The 21,458-nt window shown below is 47.0% G+C and overlaps 1 protein-coding gene across 1 annotated transcript; it reads right to left on the bottom strand.

The window, feature by feature from the left end:
• Positions 1–1,084: 1,084 nt before the first annotated feature.
• Positions 1,085–20,503, bottom strand: Nup50 (nucleoporin 50). The gene is made up of 8 exons (XM_076556485.1): positions 20,366–20,503; positions 16,707–16,785; positions 14,671–14,754; positions 9,664–9,850; positions 7,938–8,597; positions 4,657–4,735; positions 2,650–2,768; positions 1,085–1,450 (listed from the first exon to the last, which is right to left on the bottom strand). Exons 2-8 carry the CDS (start codon positions 16,773–16,775, stop codon positions 1,248–1,250), a joined length of 1,401 nt encoding a protein of 466 aa, XP_076412600.1. The 5' UTR covers positions 16,776–16,785; positions 20,366–20,503; the 3' UTR covers positions 1,085–1,247.
• Positions 20,504–21,458: the final 955 nt, after the last annotated feature.

Here is a 21,458-nt window from a genome sequence, read left to right as displayed (position 1 = left end):
TTTGTGGGGGGTGGGAGGTGGGGAAATGGGGGTGGGGGGGAGTGGGGGTTACTCTGTAGCTCAGGCTGCTGTGAACTCACCATCTTCCTGCCTCAGCTTCTCCAGCACTGGATTACAGGTGTGTGAACCATGAGCAGCTAGGCATCAAGTCCTGCATTTAACTGATGTCTGGTCTTCAGAGAATGCTAGTATTAGTAACCTCACCGCTCTGAAGTGACATGAATGGCCCGTGCAGAACCACGGCTCTCTTCCAAATGGACACAATACCTCAGCCTTAAAAAAATAAAAATAAACACGAGTTTTTCAGATGCCCAGTAACATGCTGCTGCTGTCTGAAGCTACAGGCCAAACTGGTGGTTTCCCACCCCCACACTCCTGCTTCTTTTGAGTGCATGGTTCCTGAGGACTCTATTCAGGCTGTACCCATGGGGTTCAGCAGGCAGAAACGGCCATGCGCACACATCCCTTTTCAGTATGGTTTCTCTTTTTTCTTTTAAAATAAAGGCTTGTTTGTGGTATAGAAATGATATAAAAAAAGCTACCAAATTTGTGCTTTTAAAATCCATTATTCCTGACAGCCCCTTCCACATTAACTGAGGGGGTAAAGTAAGAGCACCTCCTGGATAAAAACAAAACCTAGTCTACACCGCCAGCTCCCCGACAGGCCACTCATGTCCTTTTCATGAAAAGGCCGTTTCTGGATCAGTCAAGCAGCCCCAGGTCAAAGGCCAGTGCCTGCCAACAGGCCGATGACAGCGACACCCAGTCCCCAGTTTAGCACAGTCACAGTGTGGCGGCGTGGTGTTTGGCAGGAGTGCTAGTCACGGGTCAGAGAGGCCCACAGGAGGGGAGCGGTGGGTGTCTTCCGGAGCACTGAGGGACACTGCCATGGGGTCTCCTGGAGCAGGCAGGAGAGCGGAGCCCAAGGCTGCCTGAAGGAGCCTTTGGAGAGCTAACTGGTACCCTGATTGCAGTCCATTAAGAATCACTTAGGTTAGTTTTTACTCAATGCATCCACATTAAAAATCTTCCCAAATTTTTCCCTTGAATGTATTTTGCTTAGTTCTCAGGAAGGGAACAGAGCTGACACATCCAGAGGTTTTATTGGCCTTAATCTTCCTCACAGAAGTTTCCCGTTACCTAGGAGTTCTCAGAATGTCACAGTAAGAAGAGGAAAGAATGTGACTAAGTTTAGGGGGCAGAGGGGAAGCAGCAATGTGGCAACATTCCTTGGTCGGCCTCAGTGCTCAGGCATCCTTTTTCTGCAGTAAAATCTTGTGTAATTCATCCGCATCCTCGCTCGTCTTCACCCGAATCAGCATGGTGACCGGGACTGTGGGCTGCTTCTCATCGAGTGGAGGGTTGGGGACACAGACGATGAGGACATTGTTTTTCCCTGTTCGGGTGCACGGCATATTGGGTGGAATCAGAACATTCAGCAGTATGTTGCCTTTGAGTAAACAAAGGAAAATATTTATCAAAACAACATATAAAATACGTATCAAAACTGTAGGATTCTTTAAGAGGCTAGAGATTCTACACTGAAGCAATTTCTCCACGTGTTAAAAGTTACAGCCATAGTCTTTCATTTCCTGTATGCTGGACTGTGCCAAGCTGTGGGAGCTGGGGCTTGACAGGCACCAAGCTAACTGTCCACACTCTGAAATCTCCGAGGCAGGAGCCTTGTTCCGAGTGTCACTGGCTTACCGAGATCTTCACCATTTCATGGGACTTAAGGATGCGGGGTCAGCAGACACAGTGCTTCTTCTCACCAGCACTGCTCACTAGCCAAGGGTGACACTATGGTGACATGGTCCTTGCTAGTCACATCACAGGAAAGCGAACCCCAGGGGTCTCTCCGTGATGCCGGGCAGTCTCACTCTACTGACCACACCCCACAGCCCACCGCTGTCAGAGCCAGTCTCTTAACGGACTATTGCAAGCGTCAGCTCAAGTGTGGCAAGGAGACAGCACCTTGGTCTTTTTGTTCTGGACAGACAGATTCCCTGGGGCTGGAGATGGCCCCATCGCAAGTGTGCAACACAAGGACCTGGGTTCAAATCTTAGAATCCATGCTTTTAAAAAGCTAAGGACAGCAGCACATCCCTGTAATCCCAGCTTAGAGAAGGGTAGGCATGAGGGGGTGGGGTGGCACAAACAGGTGGATCCTTGAAACCCACTGGTCAGCCAGTCAAGCTGATCAATAAGGTTCAGGTTTAATGAGATCCTGTTCCAAAATTAGGGTAGAGATCGGCTGAGGAATGAGACCTAATTAATAACCTTGGCCCTCCACGTACCAACCCTCCCCAACCCCCCCCCCAACCCCCTTAAACTGAAACCTGTGTACTTCTCCTTTGTGCTCACCAAACGGTCCCACTGGCATGCCGTTCCTCTGGCACACTCCAGTGTACGGCAGGGACAGTCCCTCAGTCCTCTCCCACTACAGCTTTTCACACCACACCTACACTGTGTCCACAGTGCTCCCGACACTCAAAACCACATCCACACTGGTAACCACAAGATAAATCTGACCTCAAGATGACTTTCGTTAGACAAAACCAACCCCTATTACTGAGCTTCAAAATCCAAAGAACGGCAGGGTCAAGACAAAGCTCTTTACCAAACTCCCCGGGACAGCTCTGCACTCACCTAGGTTGGTGTCTGCCCGCACCAAGAGCTGAGTCTTCTGACTGGCTGTGGGTTTTAAATGCAGGGTCCCCACACCCTTCTCTTTAAATTCATTGTCTTTCTTATAAAATAGTTTACACCTGTGGAAAAACAACAGCCATGATCAGAATCAACAAGTCAGTCTGCTGACACCACTGTTTACCCTGTGAGTCAACTGCAGTGGGTGAGAGGAAAATAAAGCCTTCTTTACCAGACTGCTGGTATCTGGGTTAAGAAAATCAGAGTAACATAATCTAGATATTTTAGACTTCCCCGCCACCACCACCACCACCTTGCTTTGTAGTGCTGGGCATGGAATCCAGGATCTTGGGCATGCTAGGCAAACTTTGCTAGTGACAATCACAGTCCCTACAAACCATCTTTCCTCAAGATGGTCACTCAACATCTCAGCTGACCCACTTCTCACTGCCCTCTCCTGTGCCTTGGTCCTGAGTGGCAGGCACAGACACAACTGTCTGTCCTGCACCTCTCCCACCCTGCTTTCCTGTATGTTTTCAAATTCTCTTCAGGCCTTCCCTTTTGATTCCCTAAGACAGTGAGATAAATGTGGAATAGGGTGGGACTATGGCTAAAACAGCGCACTGTTTTCCAAGCCGATGTGTTAAATGCAGACCCTTAGGTAAGAATATAGAGCCGGCACTCTGGAGGTGGAGGCAGGTGGGTCTGTGAGTTCAAGGTCAGCCAGGGCTGCACAATTAGATCCCTACTCAAAACAAACAACAACAACAAAATTAAGCTGAGCAGTAGTGGAGCATCCCTTTAATCACAGCTCTTGGGAGGAAGAGGCAGGCAGATTTCTGTGAGTTTGAGGCCAGCCTGGTCTACAGAGCGAGATCCAAAACAGCCAGGGCTACACAGAGAGAACCCTGTCTCGAAAACAAAACAAACAAAAAGTTTGCTCATTTACTTGCTCTGATGAAGAGGAAGCCCCACAAACAAACAAAACTGGAAAGTCAGAATCATTCCTATGTGTCACTTGTATTATTAAAATTAAAATTGTTACTGCCTAGCCGGGCGGTGGTGGAACACGCCTTTCATCCCAGCACCAGGGAGGCAGAGCCAGGCAGATTTCTGTGAGTTCGAGGCCAGCCTGGACTACAGAGCAAGATCCATGGACAGGCATCAAAGCTACAGAGAAACCCTGTCTCAAAAAACAAAACAAAACAAACAAAAAAAAATTACTGCTTAAAAAGCTCTTGAAATAAAACAAAATTCTATGGCCCATAGCACCTGCAACATAGGAGAGCACTCTAATATCTGTGTTATAAAAACACTACTGTAAGCTTCCCAAATAGGACAAAAGTTTCCCAGTAAAGATCTCAGTACAAAATAATCTCATTTACTCTTAACAGAATTAAAATTTTCCTTCCAGTCTTGTTCACAGAGGAGAGACAGGTTCATATACCCTTAACAGGGAGGAACAACTGTGCCTAACTTTTTGGCTGTGGCTGCCCAGCCACAGAAAGGCCCACCCCATCCTAGGGACCACAGACACCTCCACGCTTACAACAGGAGAAGAACCAAGATCAGTGACTAGGTGATTTTCTGTGGGAGAAGGAAGAAAACAGGGAGAGAGAGGAGAGATAAGGAGGTCATGGAAGTCTTTCTGAAGCACTTCATAGGGAGAACAATTCACCGAGGAGCTAGCCCAGGACATGTGTAGAAGATGTGTCCAGCACATCTTTAGACCTGATTTGTTTTCAAAATAAACAGGCCAAGCCTGGTGGCAGTAGCACATGCTTTTAATGCCAGCACTGGAGAGGCAGAGGCCAGCAGGGAGCCTACAAAGTAAGTTTTAGGACAGCCAGGGCTACACAGAGAAACTCTTGTCTCAAAAAAAACCACAAAAAACAAAAAACAAAAACAAAAACCATACTCATCAAACAGACCAAGCCTTCTTCCCTGGTCCAGCTGAGGTCCAGCTGGAGGCAGGCCTGCAGGCCACCCCCACCCCCACAGCCCACTCACTTTTTGGAGTAGAAGGCATCCTCTTCCTTCACTTCGGTCACCACCACCTTGGGCGGCTCATCCTCTTCTTCATCGCCACCTGGCACAGAAACCACTCAGAGTCAGCAGATGCTTGCCCCCCACCATCCTGCACATCGACCTGGAATACTGCACGGGAGTGGTCAATACAACTGTGAACACTAAAAAGAGCGCCTGACATCACCCCTGCCAATGTTCTCGGGTCCAGAGCCACACTGTACCTAGGGATAACCACCATCAGCAATGGCCAAAGGGCAAAAATGACTGTTTTACAAGTCAAGCTTGTCAGAGAAATTGCTCCAAAGCTTTGATGGAACTGTCCCAGGGCTCAATGGTCTTGTACTACTGGGACCTGGCTCACTGCGAGGGGCAGGAAGGGCACATTCTTTCAAGAGAGACCCTGCTGACACACAAGAGAAGGATCCTCTCAAAGAGAAAGGCAGCTGTGTCCAACCTGCCCGACTAGAGCAACACTAAGGACTTGGATCAAAAAGACTGAACTAATAAGGTCCACTAGGATCTATCTCCTGGCAAGCTTCAAAATGATTACTTAGCTGAGGCTCTAGGCCTTGGGAAGGTGCTCCAGGAAGGCCAGACACTTGCTGTTTCAACAAATTCCAAGTTTTTCTGAGGGTAACATGTGGTAACCACAAGATGGCAACCGTGTCAGACGGTGCAGTGTGCAGGACAAGGGTGATACAGCTGCCTACCCTGGGAGACACTCTCCTCCTACTTAGAGGCAGAGGAGAAACAAAAGGGGCCCTTGGGGCTGGAGAGATGGCTCAGAGGTTAAGAGCACTGGCTGCTCTTCCAGAGGTCCTGAGTTCAATTCCCAGCACCCACGTGGTGGCTCACAACCATCTGTAATGAGACCTGGTACCCTCTTTTGGCCTGCAGGCATACATGCAGACAGAACACTATGCATAATAAATAAATAAATCTCTAAAAAAGTGTGTGTGTCAGGTTATGGGACATCTACCCTGAGGAAGAGTTCAGACAAGGAGCAGTGGTGGCTGGCCCAGGTAGGACAGCAAACACAGTGGTGCAGTGGCAAACAGACAGGTACTGTACCCCTGGAGAACAGCACATTAATATGCATCCTTGAGGACTCAGTGTTGGGGCCTACTCTAACAGCAGAGGAAGCCAAGAAGCTGGGCCCAAAGTCCTAGATTTGACTTTACTCAAGGCTCAGGCACCATAGCACAACTGTCACCCAGACAATGCAGCCTTCTGGAAGGAAGGTCTCATCCATACCAGAGGGGAACACTGGCCTTGTTCTCTGTGGCCATGTGAAGTCTTAATTTTGCCTACCCTATCATGAAGTCCTCACAATATTCTTTACTATTTCTTTCCTTGTACTGAGCTCTTTATACCTTTGTATTTATTTATTTATTTATTTATTTATTTTTTTTTTTGGTTTTTCGAGACAGGGTTTCTCTGTGTAGCTTTGTGCCTTTCCTGGAACTCACTTGGTAGCCCAGGCTGGCCTCGAACTCACAGAGATCCACCTGGCTCTGCCTCCCGAGTGCTGGGATTAAAGGCGTGCGCCACCACCGCCCGGCAATACCTTTGTATTTATTAATTACATGTATGTGAGTGTATGTGCACATGTGTGCAGGAGCCTGCGGAGGTCAGAAGAGCTCTGGAGCTGGAAACCAAACCTGGGTTCTATGGAAGAGCAAGGAGAGCTCTTACAGTCACACATTTTTAAAACTCTGGACATCAGGGCCACCAGCTGTTCAGCTTCCAGATGTCTCCTCTACTCCGCAGGCGTCTTCACTGCTGACTGCCTTCCTGATGTCCAGGGGAGTTTAGCTTCATCCAGCTGTTTCTCTCCTTTGACTTTTGTGGCCTCAGACATTTCAAAGCTGTTCCCCTGCCCCACACAGTCATTTACACACAGGAAGACTGAACTATTTAAAACATGTAAGTATTTCTATCAAAAATTAGACACTTGTTGGCTACGGTGGTGGCTCACCACTTTAATCCCAGCACTTGAAAGTCAGAAGCTGGAAGATCTCTGTCAGTTCAAGGGCAGCCTGGTTTACATAGCAAGCTCTAGGACAACCAGAGGCTACATAGAGAAAAACAAAAACAAGGCCTGGAGAGATGGCTCAGAGGTTAAGAGCACTGACTGCTCTTCCAGAGGTCCTGAGTTCAATTCCCAGCAACCACGTGGTGGCTCACAACCAACCATCTGTAATGAAATATAAAAACCTCTTCTGGCCTGCAGGGATACATGAAGACAGAACACTGTATACATAATAAATAAATCTTAAAACAAAAACAAAAACAAAAACAAAATCCCTGCCCCTGGAAATTAGAAATCTAAGCCCTTGGCGTCACTAGCCACAGTGCAAGTATGGGACTGCCCAGGCATGGCTAGTGGCCACCACACCGCACAGTGCACATACTAAGCACACCCATCGTTTTAGAAAGTTAACTGGATAAAACTGGTCCTGAAGTGTTATGTTATGAGCACTGTGGGTACCGGTATCTCCGAAGAAACCCTGCAACTGTGCCCACTGCCAAGACATGACACCCTGAGTACAAAAGGTCCAAGGACACCGATGTGATTCGCAACAGCAGGGCCTTCCTCTGGGAAGGAGTGACCCTCCCTTGCAGCAGGTCTGGTCCTAACATTAGCGCTGGAGCATCTCATTTACAACCAAATTCCTAAATACAATTAAATTCAACAGACATTCATGTTGCGTTTTTTCAGTAATATTCAATTTTTAAGTTTCTAATTTGCTTCTTCTAAACACACCACCACGCGCTCAGTGCTTTTTAGTTAGCATGTTAGAACTTCAGCCTCCACTGCAGCCATCTTTTTTTGTTGTTGTTGGTTTTTGGAGACAGGGTTTCTCTGTGTAGCTTCGGAGCCTGTCCTGGAACTCACTCTGTAGCCCAGGCTGGCCTTGAACTCAGAGATCCGCCTGCCTCTGCCTCCCGAGTGCTGGGATTAATGGCGTGTGCCACCACCGCCCGGCTCAGGCTCACGCAGCCATCTTTAACACACCTTCACTAGGCACCTGGAGACCTCCTCATGAAGACAGAGGCTGTACTGCTGGTGCATACCATGTCATCTCTCTCCAAAGAACCACACTTCCTCCCCATTCAGTCCTCGTGAGCTTTTAGCACCCTATAAAACAGGCCTTGCTTTAAGGATAAGGCCTAAGCAACTGTGACACACACAGGAAATGCAGCACCTGTGACCTTCTCATTAGATCTACACAGATGTCAATCAGTGGCTTAGTATTTACCTCTGCATTCACTGCTGCTGCCTCCTGCTTGACTCTCTGATGCTTTAGCAGAAAACGGTGAAGAGGCAGCTTTACTTTGGGCAGCATCTTTACCAAATAAACTAGAGTTTCCAGGGGAGAATGAAAACCCGGTCAGGGAGCCAGAGCTTAACGAGCCCAAAACTGAGCTCTCAATTTTCTTGCCAAAATTAAACGAGGCACTTGTTGCTCCTTGTGCTGTGTCCGATTTCTTTTCTGCTGTAAACTCCACCTTTTCAGATGTGTCCTCTGCCTTGTTACCATGAAACGGGAACGGTGACTCTTGCTGCAGTTTTGCTGAACTAAAAAGGGAGGGAGACTGCATTCCGATCGCTGCCCTGTCAGTCTGGCTCTCAGAACTGCCGCTGCCTCCATTCTCAAGCTGCTTCTCAATCGTGGCCAAGTATCTCTCATAGTCTTTAAAAATGGGCGTCAGGTCACACAGTGGGTTCGTATTCACATGCTTCACTATCCAGTCCCGGACAGAGCAGTTCAAGCCAGCCAACTGCTTGTGATAGACATTCCCAGTGCAGGCTGTACTGGAAGCAGGGCCAGGGGAGGCCAGCTGATTGCTGTGAGTACATTTGGGACTTGAAATCTTTTTATCCACCAGGGTAGTAGGGCCATTCGCAGCAAAAGCACCTGTAAGAAGGTAAAGTCCAAACACTTTAGACTCTCTGGTGTTGGTTTGTTTTTACTGGATTTCAATGGAGTCTCGCTATGTAGTCCCAGGCAAGCTGGAACTCCCCATTCTGCTTCAGCTTTTTGAGCTGGGACAACAGGTGTGTGGCACTAGGCTCAGCTACAACAAGGTTTTTGTACAGCTACCACCACGCTCTGCTTTCCAGTCACTGTTCACCAAGCTTGTGTTCGGAAACCAACACCGAGGAACTGGATATGCAGCAAGCGGTTACTAAGACACTAAGGCTATTCTGCTTAGTAAGGACTACACAGGTCAGTGGATGCTGAGTGCCTGGAGGAGGATGCAGAGTTCAAAGCCATCCTCACTACATGGCTAAAGTCTAGCCTGAGCTCCTGCAGCTAAGCTACACGACCCATCTCAAACCAACAAACACCACACAGCATACACTTTCAGAGCCAGTCAGGGTCATTTTTAGGATTCAGTCCAAGATCCTGTTCTTTATGTGAATCCCCGAAGTTGCTGATTAACTCATCCAAAACAGATTGGGTAGTATTTCCTGTTCAAACCTATATTGGGAAACGGTGACCAAAGACAGTGTCACCCCAGTTTCCACTGGCATTTGTAGTGGGAGGTGCACAGAAAGCCCTTGGTGTGCATGTACCAGGACTTCTTGCTAGTCAATTCGGGGACTCAGAGGTTAGGAACCTGATAGTGAAGTCACACAGCGAATAGCTGGCAGAGCTGAGGAGAGCATCGCTGTGTGCTGGTGCAAAGGTGTGCTCTGCTGGTCCACTTGCTCCATGCACCTCCCCGAGTCCTATGCTTCTACTGCTATATCCAAGGATGCAGTGCTAGAAAGATACTCACCAGCTGGGTCTGGTAGCACACACCTACCGTATCCCAGTATTCAGAAGGTTGGAAGAGGAGGACAGAGTTCAAGGTCAGCCTGGGCTACATAATAAGACCCTGTCAAAAGAAAAAAATAAAACAAACACAAAAACAACCTGGTAGCAGAGTTCCCTTTCAGCAACTATTTTAGAGGGGGATGGAGAGGGAGCAACTCACCAAAGGTTGCCTTGGGCTCCACTGTCGCCTTTGTGCTGGAGAAGGGTGTGGCACTGGCTGTGCTGTTTCCATTTGTCAGTCCTTCTAGAGGCTTCCCTCCAGAGCCACCACCAAATCCAGAAAATCCTCCTCCTCCAGAAGGCACAACCAAACCTTTAAAACCTTTAAAGGCTCCTCCACTATCAGACTGCAATAGAAAGAAAGCAGTTTTAGGCAAGCAGAACTCCCATCCTCAACTAAGTGACAACAGCATCTTAGAAACAGCACGGAGCTCAGACATGGGGGCACGGCACCTAAGAGAAGCTACTAGGACAGCCCAGACAGGAGAGAGGGAGAGATGGTGCCTCTAAGGCCAGCAGTGTCCCAGCTGCCTTCCTGAAACAGTCAGGAGAGATGGTCGGAATCTGTATTTAAAGGCACTGTATATGGTCAATGTTAGGATCTGCTGGCACATGCACAGCTCGGGTCTTGTGTCTTATGTCATCAGGGGGCGCTGGCGACTACTTATGCATGGCGTGGTCACCTAAAAAGCCAGATGCAGACCCCACTCTCGCTCTGCTCCCTCCCCAGGCCTGGCTTCCCTCTCTCACCAGCCCCCCTTCCCTCCTAATAAAGCTCTCTGTAACTCTGGCGTGGCAGAGGTCCTGGCTGTGACTCTGACGGGAACCAGCACCAGCGCTGCTGATCTTTCAGTCAAACATTAAAAATTCATGTACCTGCCACCGAGCTCCAGAGTAACTGAAAATATTCCCAATATAATTAAACCTCATGCACCTTTTCAAAAAACATTTGCCTAAAGAAGCTTTAGAAACACAAAATTAGATTAATTAAAAATATTTCACTGTTTACCTAATTTCTCAAGAATTCTGGGGTTTCCAAGCTGTTCTCAGCCTCCAGAAATCTGAGGAGACCACCCTGCAGATTCCAGCCTCTCTATTAGTTAAGCAATCTTTCTTTTCCTTGCTGTTTCCTAATTCCTGTCTTTAGTAAACTCTTCCTTTGGCCAGCCTGTTCAGTCAGCTGAGATGCTGTGAAACTTACATTCCTTATGAAAGTCTAGACACACAGACACACACACAGTTAAACCTTCTTCATTTCTCAGACAACCCATGTTTTGGTTGGTTTTTGCCAATTTGACACAAGCTTGAGTCATCTGGAAAGAACCTCAATTGAGAAAATGCCTCCTGATTTTCTTGATTAATGATCCATGTGGGAGGGCCCCCATGCTTGAGCAGGATGTTCCTTAGTTACGTTAGAAAGCATGCTGAGAGCCAGGAGGAGCAAAACAATAAGCAGCATTCCTTTCTGGCAGTGGTTCTCACCCTTTCTAATGCTGTGACCCCAGCCATAAAATTATCTTTATAACTACTTCATAACTGTCATTTTGCTATTTTTATAAATGGTAACATAAGTATCTGTTTTCCAATGGTCTTGGGCAACCCCTGTGAGTGGAACTCCGCAACTCACAGGTTGAGAACCGCTGCTCTATGGCCTCTGCTAGAGGTCTTCCTTTTGTGATGGACTACAACTCTCAGTTGTCCTCTCATAAGTTGCTTTAACTCATGGTGTAGCAATAGAAACTCCAACTAAGACAGCCTAGTTAGCCTTAATGTTAGATTTTTTTTTCAAAAGCACTTTTAATCATACCTTCAGATTTTCAAATGTTTACTGACCATCAATACATTTATAGCAATAAAATCAGAAGAATGAGAAATCTTAAATACATCTTAATTCTGATGCCTTTGTCTATTTGGCAGAGTATCATGTATCATAGGCTGGCCTTCCACTTTCTATGTGGTCCATGACCTTGAACTTCTAAGCCTTCTGCCTCCATCTCCTGAGCCCTGAGTTTACAGGCATGTGCCACTATCCCCAGAGCTTCACAAATGCTAGTCATGTACTCTGCCAACTGAGCAATGCCCCTACCCCAGCCCTAAACCTGATTTCTGATCAATCAAATCTTAAAAGGGGCTGGGGAGATGACTAAGTGGTTAGGAGCTCTTACTGCTCTTCCAGAGGACCCAACCCAAGCATGATTCTCATCACCCACATCAGGTGGTTCACAACTGCCTTACTAAAACTCCAGTTCCCAGGGCTTTGATGCCTTCTTCTGGCCTCTGTGTGCAGGTGCAGGTACACACACACACACACACTCTTAAAAAAAATAGCAAAAGCACCATCCCCCGAAAGACAAGTGTTTTGCACAATTAAACAGTTTGCCAGGCAGTGGTGATATCAATCACCTTTAATCCCAGCACTCAGGAGGCAGAGGCAGGTGGATCTCTGAGTTGGAGGCCAGCCTGGTCTATAGAATGAGTTCCAGGACAGCCAGGGCTACACAGAGAAACCCTGTCTCAAAAAAAACCAAAAAGAAAAAAAAAACCCTCAAATATATCATACGGCTTACAGACAAGCTGTGAAACTATACACAGCTCTTCAGGGCCTTTTGATTCTGCACTGGATTTAAAAGTCACATAGTATTTATTGATACTTTAAAAGCTGCTGACAGTAAATTATTTCTAGCTACATTTTAGAGTGAATTTGACACATTCATTTTTTCCTTTTTTTTTTTTTTTTTTAAAGACATGGTCTCATTATGTAGACCAAGCTGGGCCTCGAACTCAGATCTGCCTGTCTCTGCCTCCCAGTGCTGGAATTAAAGACGTGCACTACTATGCCAGACTTGACACATCCATATCATTTCTATTGTCTAGATCTGTTTGCATCTGGTATTTGGGAAAAGCCCATTTCTTCATTCAGGTAGATGCTATGACTCTGTCTCATCCCAGTAAAATAGAGGTTGGGAGATGGCTCACCAGGTAGAGCATGTGCCATACAAATACTGGGGACTGGAGTTTAGTTCCCAGCACCCATTAAATGCTGACTGGGAGTGGCAGCCCTGCCTATAATCCCAGTGAGTGGGAGGTAGACTCAGGGAATCCACACAGCAAACTAGCTGGCTAGACTAGGCCAATCAGCAATGTCTGGGTTCAAATGAGAGACTATGCCTCAATATGTAAAGTGGAGAGTCACAGAGGAAAACACTAGACGGCTACACATGTACTGCACATACACCCACCCCCTCCACCCCCGCTGACATGTAATAATAATAATAATGATGATGATAATAATAATAAAAGGTGGTAATAAGAGGACACTTGATGTTGACTCCTGGCCTCCACATGCACACACACATGGGATTGATTCTGAAGTGGCCACAAAAGTTGACTTCAAAATAGTTTCTTCTTTGTGACCATATCTGAGGAGTGAGGATTACAAGGGGGGAGATTGCCGAAGTGATCCCTAAACACTGGACACATGACTTTAGGTCAAGAGTTAGAAGACCTTTCTCAGCACAGGAATAAAGCATGAAACATACATACCTCTCGAATATTAATTAAGGACCAGCCTTAATAATATTCTTCCCAAGGGGTCCAGAAGAGAAGCTACAAACAGCGCACATTATTTCCAGGAAATGAATCTAAGTACACTAAGCTCTTTTGTCCGTCTACTTTATTCCTCTGAGATAAAATCCTATCTACATAACTTCAGTTCTGTTCCTGTGCCTTGATCCTTTCTTGCCGGATTTCTCTCTGCACTTACCTGCTGTCCCCTCTATGTTCTATCTTAATTCTCTCATCTTAGTTCTCTGCCCCATCTTGGTCTTTCTCATCTCGTTCTTCCCCATCTGGCTCTTCCTCATCTTCCATCTCATTCTTCTAGTTCTCCAGTCAAAATTCTCCTCAGTCTCTGAGGTTTACAGTTCTATACCCATGCAATAGCAGTGCTCTAGCTAAAGCAAGGTCACCAGGTGTGAAGTCTTACAGGGTCATAAAGGCAGACAGGAGTTATCCTCAGGCAGTGACCGTCCAAAAGGGGAAAAGTAAAGGAGGAGGTCAGCTGAGAGCTAAAATCGGTTAATATCAGAAAAAGGGAATTTATGTGCTCAAACTACATTCCTAGGGGTAGTTAGGTAAATGTTAGGAGTCTTATAATGTTAGTTAGTATAAATACCACTAAGGCTGTATAAGAAAGGAGGGTCTGAGCTTAATTTACCTTAATTCAGGAGATCATTTGGCCTTGGATGCTTGATAGGTATTTCAGACAAAATACACTGTTATGAGTTCTTGGAAGCATACACAGCATACAAGAAAATCACTGCAGGAATCAGCTAATATATATACTAAAGCCAAAATATCACCAAGACTTCTTAAGCCATGGCTTGACCCTTGGAAAAGTCCTTGACCTTTCCAAGCAGTAGCTTTTGTGATAGTAGCCGAATGCCATTACATTTTCCTGCAGCTTGCAGCACATGCCACCATATTATGGAACCCATCAGCACATAAAATGCTCCTAGCATGGTGAGAGGATTCTCCATGGTACTAATTTTTCCTCTTCATGTTGTCACAACTTTTGTCATTATCCATCTTATTGTCTCAGCTAACTGGATGACTCATTATTATGTTTCCTAGCTTCCAAGATCTACACCAAGAAGCACTTTAAAAAGGCATTTGTGGGGGCTAGAGATGGCTCAACAGTTTAGAGCACTCACTGCTGCTCTTCCAGATGACCTGAGTTCAGATCCTAGTCCCATGTCCAGAGAGCTTACAAACACCTAGAACACCAGAGGATCTAAAACTTTCTTCCGACCTCTTTGGGCACCTGCACCCATGGCGCATACACACATACACAGCCACATAAATTAAATATGCATATACACACATACATACAAACAAAATGTGTGTGCTGGTGAAATGGTTCGGCAGGTAAAGGTACCTGTCTTGTCACCAAACCTGACAACCTGAACTTGATTTCCAGGGACCAGATGCTGGAGAGAACTGACTCCCACAGTTGTCCTGACCCCTCTGTGTGCCACAGCAGGCACACAAGCACTACTCCCCATGCATACACATATAAAAAATGTGCACAGGGAGAGCATTTGCTGTATAAATGCTCTGTGACTGGGAAACCTGTTAGTAAGACACCAAAGCTGCAGGAAGCACTCACTTCAAATCCAACGTTCCTACGCTTTGCCTTCTTTATGGCTCTATTCTTCAAGACTTCCTCACTGGCAACTGAGAACGTTCCCACCTGCAAGAATAGACAAATTAGACAACAGAAAAGTAAGGCCAAAAGAAGATTAAAAGCTGAACATAAATGCCAGAACAGAGACACTTATCTGGTATTTGATGATCTTAAAAGAGTTAACTGTCAACACATTAAGAAATAGCTCACACTGGGTGGTGGTGGCGCATGCCTTTAATCCCAGCGCTTGGGAGGCAGAGCCAGGCGGATCTCTACAGAGTGAGATCCAGGAAAGGCACAAAAACTACACAGAGAAACTCTGGGGGGGGGGGGGGCGGTGAGAAAAGAAAAAGCTCACATTGTATATCTACATATATATATACATAATAATCATGACTGACTTCCTCAAATATCTTAGCCATATTGTCTAGAAAAAGCACTAATAAAGTCACAGGAAGCTGCCTATGTCAACAAGACATAAGAGCTACCATCCAAAAGCTTATGACTGGTAATAGATAGTAAAGCCCATTCTGAAACCAGGAGCTTACTACTAGTTTTCAAAAAACATTAAGTTGAAAGCTGGGCAGTGGTGGTACATGCCTTTAACTTCAGCACTGGGAGGGCAGAGGCAGGTGGATCTCTGTGAGTTTATGAGGCCAGTCAGAGCTGTTATACAGAGAAACAAACAAAAGAGTTGATACAGATAGCGTTCACATTCTTCTTTTGTAGAATAGGACCTTGCACATGCTAAGCATGGGCTCTACCACTGAGCTACAGCCTTCCACTGTTTTGGAGAAGGCTCCTGGCCCTGCCCACCTTGGCCACTGTCTAAAAAGGCCAGCTACCTAGTCACAAATATCCCTAGTCAACCAGTGCTCTTCCACGGTGTGAAGAATGTGCTAAAGGGCTTTTGGTCTTTCTGCATCTATTCTCTTACCTATTTAGTTAGGGCCGGAACTAAATATTTCCTGTACAAAATTCTCACCGAGTCAGGTGTGCCAGCTCCAACCAATAGCCCTATAAACAGGAGGCTGAGGCAGCAGCACTGACAGATAGACAGTTCAAGGCCAGCCTGAATTAGAAAGTGAGACTATCTCAAAATCAAAACTACTCTCCTATCCAGATCAAGGACCATTTGGCTACATTTGTCCAATTAATGTAACTGATTTCCATACTCCTTTCAGCAGAGCCTGCCCAGGTTCTTTCCCCCTTGGACACTTTAGTGTCAAACAATTCTATGGCAGTCTAGATCTTGTTCCCAGGACTGTGCCTAAGACCAAGGCAGGGGAGAAAATCCATGACCAAAGATTCAATTAAAGACCAAGGTAGTTAAAGGCCCTGCAAAAACATTAACATACCAGTGGTTTGGTTTCCCTAAACATATCAGCTTACAGATCAGTACCAAAAAGAAAGACAACAGCCTAGGAATAAAACTGCAAACCACCTTTTCTTCCCTGATTCCTTCTTCCCTTACCACCTAGCTGTGTGCTATAGACCTGGAGTTAGCTTTGCCACTAAACTCGCCTAGGAGTACCAACTTGCTCAAAGGACCTAGAAATGCAAGGTTTCCTTACAGGAGACAACTTTAATCTTGCTGATGTAAATTCTATTCCAATCAGTACAACTGCTGGGATGCAGGTCTAGCATCAGAAGAGCAAACAGCAGGCATGAGAAGCACCGGAATGAAGGGGACAGGGGAGAGAGCAGTCTGAGGCTTCCTTAACTTGCTGTCTAGTGATGTCTAAAATACACTCAAACCACAGGAGAGGACGCTGCAAGTGTGTGAATTCTGCAGGAAGGTACGTCTACACGCTCAGCAGGAGCAAACACTAGTAGAAAAGCACAGTCACATATGAAGAACAAGTTTCTACAGTAAATGCACACAGCTCACGAGGAAGCACATCTCTCCTGCTCTGTGTATTCTTAAAGGTTTTAAAATTCTCCCATCATATTCTTCACGAGGAACGCAACACGAGCTGAACCGCAGACAGCTAGAAACCAAGGGAACTGCTCTGTACCTCTTCAGCTTCATCTTCTTGATCCCAGTTCCTATCTGTTAATTCCTTCTCTGCAATTCTTTTGGCCATTTTTGTGAACCTAGATTACAGAAAACAGAAATAAGATGTTTGCTTTTCTGCACCAAGATAGCTCTTACCAATATTTTTTGTTGCAGTCTTTATTTAGTAATAAAATCACAAAATAGAGAAATATAAGAAAAAGCAGTTAACAGGTTTTAAGCAAATGAGATTTACTTAGATGGATTTGCTTAAAGGGAAGGAAATACACTAAGAAATTAAAGAAAATATGGAGTTCAGCGAAGTTAATTCTACTTTTTTAATTAAATTTTTTTATTACAAGTAATTTAAACAATCTAGTCCAGCATAGGATCTGGTAAGCATGCTCCTGATGCCGGTGAAAACTGCATCAGTGAGAGCTTTACAATGAGCTGGGGACTCCAGTGGAACATACTCATTTACTATTTCAGGAGGCAGGCACAGAGACCCGAGGAACACTGGCACTCTTTCTCAACAGGAAGCCAACTCAATTCAGAAAGATTAAATGAAACATCTATTGCTCTTTCAAAATCTACAATATTTATGTAGTATACTGTACATACAGAAAAGTCCTTAGGTCAATACAAATATTCTTGCCGTAAACAAAACATTTTTAATATTTAAAATTTAAAGATGCTAAGTTTATTCTTAGGTAAGGATTTTAATAATGCACTGGAAATACTTCTACAATGAGTAGTTTTCTTAAGGCTACAATTGTCAGAAATGTCTCCCAATTAACATTTAATTGCCCTGAATTACATATTGTGAAAAGCTAAGACATTACTTACAAATTCAAAACCTTATTACTATGGATGTGTTAACATCTCAGAATATAAATTGCTTCAAAAGTACACCCTCAGGGCTGGAGAGATGGCTCGGCAGGTAAGGAGTGCACTGGTAGTGCAGAGGATAAGTGTCTGATTCCCAGGACCCACCGCAAGCTCACAAGTACCTGTAACTCCAATTCCAGGGATAGCTAATTCTTCTGGCTTCCACAGTAAGCACACACCAACCCAAGTCATAAATCTTTAATAATGACAATAATAATGTTGATGGTAATAATAATAGTAATAGCCAGGGATGGTGGTTCACACCTTTAACCCCCTTGGGTTAGAAGTAGAGGTAGGAGAATCTCTGTGAGTTCAAGGACAGGCTGGTCTAAGAAACAAGTTCCAGGACAGCCAGGGATACACAGAGAAACCCTGTCTCAAAAAAAAAAAAAAAAAAAAAAAAAAAAGGCCTTTCTTTTTTTAGAAATAGTAACAACAAGGGCTGAAAAGATAGTTCAGTAGTTAAGAGGGTGCACTACTCTTACAGAGAACCTGAGTTCTGTTCCCAGCACCCATGTCCAGCGGCTCACATGCCTGTATCTCCAGCTATAGGGGATCCAGTGCCCTCTTCTGACCTTCACAGGCACTGTGTACACACACACACAACCAAACAAACGGGAAAAAATGAACCCACATCCGATCTGACTGAAGGCTTTGATCTAAACATTGTTCGGGTTCTCTAGAGCCGCAGCTGCAGCAGGAGCACCTGCCTGGGCTGGCGGTTATCCGTCAGGACTCCTTCCTGATACTTTCTCCATTCAGTTGCCCTCAGCACAGCAACCCAGCACAGCAGGCATCCTAGAACAGACACTAGACACCATCTTACCCATCATCTAATGCTCTAAGCAGATTGGCACTACTACAGAGTAAGTTTCAAATCAGAGAACCAACTCCAAAGCCCTCCAGAATCCGATGTGCAGGGAGGGCTTACAGGTCCTTTTTTTCTGATTACAATTGAAGATTCTAAAATGTACAGCATGAACTCTAATAACACCAGGAACTGGGAACTCTGTTTTTAACTCCTCCCCACAAACACTGCAAAGCTGACCTCATCAGAAATAGCGTTCTTCATAGAACTCTTCACAGGTAAGGTTTCGGGATCCCTCAGGAAATTTTTCTAGTAATTACCTAACATCAACACCAGAGGGCAGAAGAGGCAAGCAGTGGACGGGTTACAGTCACTGTTTTATGATGTGGACAAAAGGGATGGCGGAAAACACAAATACAGGTACTAAGTAAAACTTTAACATCGAACTCATACTTGAAACTAAAAGAAACTGCCGTAATAAAACAAATTAATGAAGATTTATTCAGTCAGATAAAACAGAAAGCAAGAATTTGTTTGGTTTACTGATGACTCTAAATGTCCCAAACCTGCTTGACTCATAGGAAACTGTTGCTGAATCAGTGATCTGAGGCATTGCATACTTGAGAAAACACTACAAGATACTAGTGCTAGCATCCAGGACAAGCTGAGAGATCCCGGGGCACCCGAGTTTGGTGAATGCTTCCTTGTCTACGGGATAGAAGGAGTGCTATATATACAAGAACTGGAACAGGAGTGGAAGTGCTCTGTAAATATTAACTAAACAAGTCTGGTTAAAAATAATAAAATACGGCCGGGCGGTGGTGGCGCACGCCTTTAATCCCAGCACTCGGGAGGCAGAGGCAGGCGGATCTCTGTGAGTTCGAGGCCAGCCTGGGCTACCAAGTGAGTTCCAGGAAAGGCGCAAAGCTACACAGAGAAACCCTGTCTCGAAAACCAAAAAAAAAAAAAAAAAAAAAAAAAATACTACTTTTGCTCCCAAACTCAAAAGTTGTAGCGTGGGAAAACAAAGTTAACTCCAACGATAGGCTCAACTTTTAAAACACGTTTCACCAACCGGGGTGATGGCAATGGGGAGGCTGAGGCAGGATAAGAGTTTGAAGCCTGTCTAAGCGACACAAGTTCAAGGACAGCACAGGAGAGACATATAGCAAAAACTTCGCCTTTAAAAACAAAGGTACCAAATACCTACTTCTTCCCTATTCCAAACAGTTAATTTTCCTCTTCTGAAAAGACATCTCTGCGAAGTTACTCGGAACAAGGCCTGGCACTAGAGACTCATTTGCCAGTTATTATTGTTATCAAGGCTTTTCTTTTTTTCTTTTGGGGTGCTGGGGAATAGAACTCGGGGTCCTGTACGCGCTAGGCAAGTCCTCTACCAATGTGTTACCGGGGAAATTGAATCCCCGTAACACATGGGTTACACCGGCAGCCCGGGAGAGTTTGCCGATGTCTGCGTTTGTGGGTAAAACGGCACCAAGTTACGAAATGCTTTCTAGGTATAAAGCGCCGTAGTCACTAGGAGAAATGCATTAATCGTGAACGATCGCTGTCTGCGGTGTGCGCAACCGACTTCAGAATAGTTCTGCTCTCAGAGATGAACTTCCCATGGAAAAAAGAAAAAACCGCTTTGGCTATCCTCGAGCAGATCGAGGTCACTGAAACGCCCCGGAAAGCCCAAACCTCAAGACGGGCTAGTGACGAACCCGGGGACGCTGTGAGCGCAACCGCGACCGGCCAGGGGGGGACGATGGATGAGGAATGAAGGCCAGGGCAGCCCCGCCGCCGCCGCCTGCCTCCGTCCGGGCCGAGGCCCGAGCCCCGCCGAGCCCTCCTCCGGCCAGGAGGGACGCCGCGGTTCGCAGGGCAGGCCCGGGCCGGCTTCACCAACAGCCGCCCGCAATCGCCCAAGGCCGCCGCCGCCGCCGCCCCGCCTTCCCGGCCCGCCCGGCCCGCCCGGCCCTCACCTCCTGGGCGGCCGCCGCAGATCGCGCTGGGTCCCGGGCGCCGCGGCGGACAGGGCCGAGGCGGCGGTCGCGGCCGCTGGGAGCTTCCGGTGCGCTGAGCACCTCCAAGGACTTCGTGGTCAGCAGGCCTCGGGAGCTTGGAGTCGGGCGCCGAGGGGCCGAGGCATCCGCCCAGCCTGAAGCCGCTACTGAACGTTGAAGAGAGCGCTCTGCGCCGCCATTTTGTAACTCGAAACACCCGTCAGAACCAATTCGAAAAAAAAAAAAAAAGGAGGAGGAGGAGGAGGAGGAGGAGGAGGAAAAAAAAAAAACGCCCGCGTCCAACGACTGCGCAAGCGCGTCGGAGCCCCCAGCGGCCGGCGCCTCTTCCTAAGGGCCGCCGCGCGTCACGTGGCTCGCGCCTACGCCCCCTTGGAAACGGTCGCTGGGCGGAGCGTGAGTTCCGCGCAGGCGCGCAGGGGCGGCGGGAGCCCGGCGGCGGAGCCGGCGCCTCTGGCCACGCGCGTCATTAAGCACGTCGGTCACGTGTCGGCCGGCCGCCATCCGGGTTGGAGGCGCTTCGCCCGCCAATCGCTGCTGAGGCGCGGGCCGGAGTGGGGCTGTGGGGTCCAGTCAGCGGCTCTGGGGGAGGCCTCTGACGGTGTGGCGGGCGGCTGAGGAGGCGGGCAGTGAATGCGGGGAGACGGGAGGCGTGGGGCAGCGTGCTTGCTCTCGGGGACCGCCCTGCAGGGGGGTCTCAGCCTGCGGCTTGAAAGCTGGTTGTGGCGCGGGGCCGGGGAGCCCCGAGGGACAGACTCCGATTGCTGTCACGTGATGGATGGACAGCCTCCGATGTCCTCGTTGGGAGCTGTGGAGGTGAAAGGAAATTTCCGCCAAGCTTCAAGACCAGTGTGGGCCCACGGGAGATGACGGCCCCGGAGGGATTCTTCAGCTGCGGGACGGACACCTGCGTCCTGCACCAGGACTCCTGTCTTTGTGCTTTTAGCTGACTGCTGCACTCTGAAGCCGTGGAGTGACGGGTTCAGTTGTTCAGAGGGATTCCGGGTGGTCGACTTCTTCTGATTAAGGTTTAGAGAGACTGTCAGCCAGAAGA

The sequence above is a fragment of the Peromyscus maniculatus genome, chromosome 20 (genome assembly GCF_049852395.1).
Source record: "Peromyscus maniculatus bairdii isolate BWxNUB_F1_BW_parent chromosome 20, HU_Pman_BW_mat_3.1, whole genome shotgun sequence".
NCBI classification, from domain to species: Eukaryota; Metazoa; Chordata; class Mammalia; order Rodentia; family Cricetidae; genus Peromyscus; species Peromyscus maniculatus.
Note: the sequence above shows the minus strand (reverse complement) of the source record. Positions and strands in the feature narration are given on the sequence as shown.